The 6,000-nt window shown below is 41.2% G+C and overlaps 1 protein-coding gene across 4 annotated transcripts in view; it reads right to left on the reverse strand.

Annotated features, from left to right (window-relative positions):
* Positions 1-5,713, reverse strand: part of RPP38 (ribonuclease P/MRP subunit p38) — a 34,540-nt gene extending 28,827 nt beyond the window's left edge. The window contains exons 1-3 of one of the 4 annotated variants that reach the window (XM_050939668.1): positions 5,272-5,399; positions 4,771-4,853; positions 1,223-1,994 (exon numbers count right to left, since the gene is read on the reverse strand). In XM_050939668.1, coding sequence (XP_050795625.1) covers positions 1,223-1,961 — 739 coding nt within the window. In that variant the 5' untranslated portion in view covers positions 1,962-1,994; positions 4,771-4,853; positions 5,272-5,399. Of the gene's footprint in view, positions 1-860; positions 1,995-4,770; positions 4,854-5,178; positions 5,212-5,271; positions 5,400-5,672 lie in introns of those variants that run through there. The other 3 variants (XM_050939667.1, XM_050939665.1, XM_050939666.1) reach the window with 3 other exon arrangements.
* Between the last annotated feature and the right edge of the window lie 287 nt (positions 5,714-6,000).

Here is a 6,000-nt window from a genome sequence, read left to right on the forward strand (position 1 = left end):
CAGCCTAGAAGAAACACAGAAGTTTCTTCCCTATTTAAAAAACAAACACAGGCTCACTTAAAAGAAAGAGATTTTTGCTAGCTTTCTTCCTGAAGGACAGTAGTAGCTTTTGAGTAAAATGTTAGCTCTAAGTAAATTACTTCTATTTTGCTGAGATTATACACCTTTTTTTATTGCAGTGTGAGGTGCTTCACTGTTCCCTACCTTCTAAACATCCTTACACAATTTCCTGCAAAATGTCTGGTGTGTGCTCTCATTACATTCTACTGCTTACTACGGCAGTTTCTTAAAATGCATTTCTCTTCAAGAGTTAAGTAGCATATCATTTTCAGCTATTTGGAATTATTACAATTCTTACCTGCCATTTTACATGAAATAGTTTCTAAACTCCCTTTGTGAAATAATTTTGTCAGTTAACTTCATCTTTGTATTATGTGGATCCTGTGAGAGAATGTCTCGGTTTGCATACAACAGTCATTTTTAAAATGCATTTTTCCTGCAACAGAAGTATTTAATTATTCATATGTTGATCAAGACTAATGTTTTCCTTTAGCATATCAGAGACCAAATATCTGGAAACCAGTTTAGCATGCATCTCTTGACCAAAACCAACCTCGTAGAGCAGAGTATTAACATTCAAAACCAGAGCCTGTGTAGGTGCCTACCAGTTACAGATGTTTGCTTGAAACATCTTATAAATGACCAGCTTTTAAAAAACAAAGTTTATACCAGCATGGACACTTGTTTGAATAAACTTTCAATTTTGATATTCATTTGTTTGAATAGTTACATTTAATTTTAGAGTTTTGTTCTAAGTATATTCATTCCCTAAAACCAAAAGAATCTGCTTGATGCTTTACCACACACCAGTAAGCCTAGGCTCTCTAAACAATAATTAAGCAGGAAAGCGGTTAACACTTATGCACAATTTATAGATTGCATGCTTTAATGTCAGAACAAAACAAGTCTGAGTTCATCTTCTATTGGTCAAATGACTTTACATCTGAAGCTATGATATTTAAAAGCAGCTAACTTAGTTACATGGGGCAGTTTCCAATACTACATAAAAATCATTTTACTCCCGCTGTAAAGACTTGTACTAAACTAAGTTATTTTGAAACAGCTTTTTTATTTTTGGGAGGTTTTCGTATCTTATTTGGATTTGGAACAAGCTTTTTAATTCTGAGAGCTTGTAAAGTTACATTTGAAGAATCTGACTTACTGCTTTCAGTACATTTCCACTTATGGCTTTGAGGGAACTCCTCCGCTGAGGTCTCCATAAGCTCGGTATCTTGAATTTCCAAAGGATCAGTATATGCCTCTGCCATATGTTGCTCACTTCTGTGATGAATCCAGGGCACATCCAAGCTAGGTATCCGTGGTATTATAGCTTTGACTACTTCAGTAAAAGTATCAGAATTCTTTTTAAAACCCAGTGCTAGAACAGATGTTAAGCCAAGCATAGGTGCTATGCTTTCACTAAGACGTGGAACCTGCCCAGCAGGGACTGCTCGACTGGCACTCAGCTGAATAAGGTGCATGGTGATCATAGTAGGTTTTGCAGATTTACACACCAGCACTAGAAGTAGTTCATTTTTTTCCAAAGATCTAGTAACCTCATTAATTCCAATAGCAAGCTGTTTCCTGACATTTAAGTCAGTCCATCCTTGTTCTTGTTGAATATGGTCTATTTCCTTCTCCTTTGGAAGTACACTACAATCACTAGCATCACATTTTTCTTTAATTTGCCTTTTTGCAACAGAATGCTTTTTCCTCCTTCGAGTCTCAATCTTTTTAAGTCCAATGTGTTTAATCCTTTCTTCCAAGGTCTGGAGTATAAAGTGCATATCATCTCTTTCTAGGGTATGCCACTTGATGATATATGGGTTATTTAAAGATGTTTTTACAGTAATTTTCTTTGCTTTACGGACTGATCCACCCCTGGCCTGCACTATGGGCATCTTGATGCTTTTCTCTGTGTGTTGACAACTCAGCTATGAATAAGAGAAAAGAGGAAACTACTAGTTAATATTTTAAAGATACCCATAGTGAACACTCTTTAAAAAGTGCCTCTTTTGGGCATGCAATAGTCAAACTCTTTCTATTGCAACAGAGTTGTGCTTCTTAGTACCTTTCCTAATATTTTAAGAGGTTTATAGCCTGTTTCACACCACCTCAGTACAGCTTTTTTTTAAATCTTTACAAAAAGCACATTCAGGAATCACCCAATGAAATTAATAGGCAGTAGCTTTAAAACAATAGGAAGTACTTCTTCCACAACACAGAGTTAGCCTGTGAACTCATTGCCAGGAGATGCTGTGAAGATCAAAATCATAACTGGGTTCAGAAAAGAACAAGATAAGTTCATAGAGAATAGGTCCATCAGTGGATATCAGTCAAGATGGTCTGGGATGCAAACCCATGCTTTAAGTGTTCCTAGCCTCTGATTGCCAAAAACTGTTCTACTCATTGCCTCTGATGCGCCTGGCATTGGCCACTGTCGGGAGACAGGGTACTGTTGGTCTGATCCAGTGTGGCTGTTCTTATGTAGTATTTGGTAACATAGCACCTGCTCCATTCATTAATGAAAAAGCAACAAGTCAAGACTTGTGCCAAAAGTGATACATCTGAAACTGCACAGAGACTGCTAGAGGTTCTACAGATTAAAAAACTAAGTCAAAGCAAACTGTTGAAGTTGTAGGAAACAAATATTTAATTTTTACTGCTGCACATATATGTTTTGGAAACTATCAAGAGAACAGTGATCTGAACCTATAATATCTCAGCTATAGCAAACTATTTTATATTCTTGAATTCATGAAGTATCTTTACTTTGATTAGCATCCTCAATCTTTCCCCTTTTGCAATGTAATTCACATTAGCAAGTGTTCTTGTTTAATGGCATATAAAAGATACAATTTTTAAAAACTAAATTCTTAGACTTTAGTAAGGAAAGGTAAATATTCTATTGTACACCTCCATGGAAACTCAGATTTGACTTGTAACAGCAGCACGTTATTCCAGACATGGTATTGTGACATCTAAACTAAAGCAGCTCAGGTTTCAAATCAGAAAGGTTGAGACCTGTCATTCTTAAGGGAAGATCCACAATTACAGAACTCCCTCTAGAGAACAATATTACTCACATTTAAAGGGCAATAAGTGTATCTGGTTTATACAGGTATTTCCCAAATAACCATTTCATAAGTCACCCTAGTCCTGCCTACATAGGCAAAAAGGTGTGTTTTTAATCAAGTTAGCTCAACTTGACTGATATCACTTTAACACCTTAAAGACATAATTTAACACCATTACGATCATTTGGTTTGCTCACGTACCTAGGCTCTCACCTAGACCACAACACAACCAGTTCAAATGATCTTACAATAGTTTCTCCAAATCAAGCTGTGTCTACACAGATATTGGGAGGATAGGGGTTGTCTTCATTGAGTACAGTTAACTACTTGACTGAAAAAATACCTCTTCTGCCCATGTAGACAGGTGCAGTAACACTGTTCTCTAGGAAATTAACTACCACTATCTGTTCACTATAAAACAGAAGAAGGACAATAAAAATAAATAAGTTTATGCTGATTATGGGATGGGTTTTTTTCCTTTTTGAGGCTATTTGATCTCTTTTAATTTTATAGCTAATCCAGAGGGATTTTTTTTTAGTAGCATAAGATTGGTCAAGCAGCTTAATTTGTAAGATGTCTCATAAAAGAAACAACCTACACAACAAGACAGAAAGGTAAGTATATGCTACTGCTGGAGAGGCTGAATGTGTGTACTGTGGGCACAGCCTAAGAGAAGTGACAGCCTACGATGGAGTGGGGCAAAACGAGAATGTACCTTTTGGATTTTCTTCATCTGAAGACTTTTAAGGAGGGACCATGGCATATGCATACCCTTCATACTGGACACAGACCAAGAAAGAAGACAGCAGGAGAGTAGTACACAAAAAGTAGTAGGACAGATGAGAGAGATTAACCAGGCTCAATTCTCATTGTGTTGAAGGGATTTCGTTCCATGAGATTTGATTTCTCTCCTTCCCAAATAATCAGGTTAAGGGAGAGTGATAGTAAAAATAAATGGCCTATGGGTTCTCTACATTATGTGTATTTTGTACCACAGTTTTATGTAATATAGGTGCATTGTTTTTGTTCAGGTATCATTTAATATTGGGTCCATGGTCCTAATATCATCCTAGATGTTATAATGATGAGTATTTTAAAAGTATGTACATAAATGGGGCTTAAAAATACACTTGGGAGTGGGAAGCCTTTCCTGGGGAGTGTGCGGGTTACGGCTACGTCTTCAATTTCTGTAGAATTGTTTAAGATAAGTTACCTTTGCAAGCATAACGGCTAGAAACATCACAAACATGAACTACATATAACGTGCTGAAAGACACTTTTAACACTTCTGCTGTTAGGTAAAGCTATAAGCAACAGCAGCTAAGTTCACTCTACAAGTATCTAGTTAGTTTTGCAGGATTTTTCTGAGAAACATGTTGACAACAGTGAAGCTGTCAGTAGTGATGCATTTTTCACGTTTGCTGCCATGGAAAGATCTGAGCAGAAGAGACAGGCACTGAAATTATTCACTGGATAAGGTAATCAAAAAAATGAAGGTTGGATGACTGAGTATCCTCCTGCCATAGCTAAAGGAAGAATATAGTGCTGATCACCAGGAGTAACAGACTAGGGCTATATCCCTGGACTAATCTGGTGGACACACTCACATATCACCTATAGCTTTTATATTTACCTCTGACTAGTAGATTTAGTTCTCCAAACGGTAGATGTTCTGGTAAATATCTGAAGCCCTGTAGACACCTCAGAACACCAAACCTACAAAATAATGGTAAATTGTGATTATGGGCAAAATATCAACATTTAGCCTTGCTTATCTGCGCCTCATCGACCTAATGTTTAAAACCTGCCCCGTCTCTATTCAGAAATCAAGAACATCCAAATCCCAATTCTAGTGGGACTTGGAACCGTGCAGTAGGTGCCCAACCCCAACTCATCTTATCCCCACCTGAGCCAGAGCCCCCTGGCCCCTCACCCAATCCCCCACCGAGCCGCAATCCCCGCCCCCTCTGCCCCCAATCCCGCACCCGGGCGGCAACCCCACGCCTGACCCGCAAACCCCCCTGCTCCCCCCGAGCCAGACCCTGCCAAGCCCCGGGGGAGCGGGAACCCCCATCCTGTCCTCGTCATGACCCAGAACTAAACCCCGCCCCCTCCTCCACCAGCCCCCTGGCACCGGGCTCGGGCCGAGCCGCGGCCCCCGTCGCGCTGCCTTGTGCGGCCTCCTACGGCCCCGCCGCGGCCTCTCGGCAGGGACAACACCCGACACTCGCCTCCTCTCCCCGCTGGCGCTGAGGCTCTCAGGCCGCGCTGCGCCCGCAACGTGCCGCCAGGGAGCGCTGCGAGAACGGCCGCTGCCGCGCCGCGTGCGCCGGAACCGGGCCCCGCCGGCCCGCGCCGAGCCCCACGTGCGCCGCCGTAAGGACAAAAGCCGCGGACGGCACGTTCCTCCTTCCCCCGGCAGCGGTTACCGCCGTGTCAGTGCGGCCGCCTTTGCCCGCCCGGCGGAATTTGCCACCAGTGGTGCTGACGGGTGAGCGCAACGTTAATATTTCACTTGATTCGTTTCATTATTACCTGGCACGAATGAGAAAAGCGCCTCTCCCGTTTTGTAGGCAAGTCTGCAGTGCACGCGCCTGTCACGTCTTCCGGCCCAGGGTAACCATGCTCGAATCGCACACGGGCACGCTACGTCCGTTAGTAAGCATAGGCAGTGCAAGTATGGGCTGTCCCCCATGTTTTGTAAACATACAGGTTAAACTGGAGAAAAAAATGTTACACCATAAACTTACATACAGACTTGTCCAAAGGGATGTTCCTACGCCTATTTGCCATTTTATGGGTAATTAGCAACAGTAATATCCCATCTTTTAGTATTACTATCTGAAACAACTGTTGTGGGGTT

This window comes from Gopherus flavomarginatus, chromosome 2 (genome assembly GCF_025201925.1).
Source record: "Gopherus flavomarginatus isolate rGopFla2 chromosome 2, rGopFla2.mat.asm, whole genome shotgun sequence".
Lineage (NCBI taxonomy): Eukaryota > Metazoa > Chordata > Testudines > Testudinidae > Gopherus > Gopherus flavomarginatus.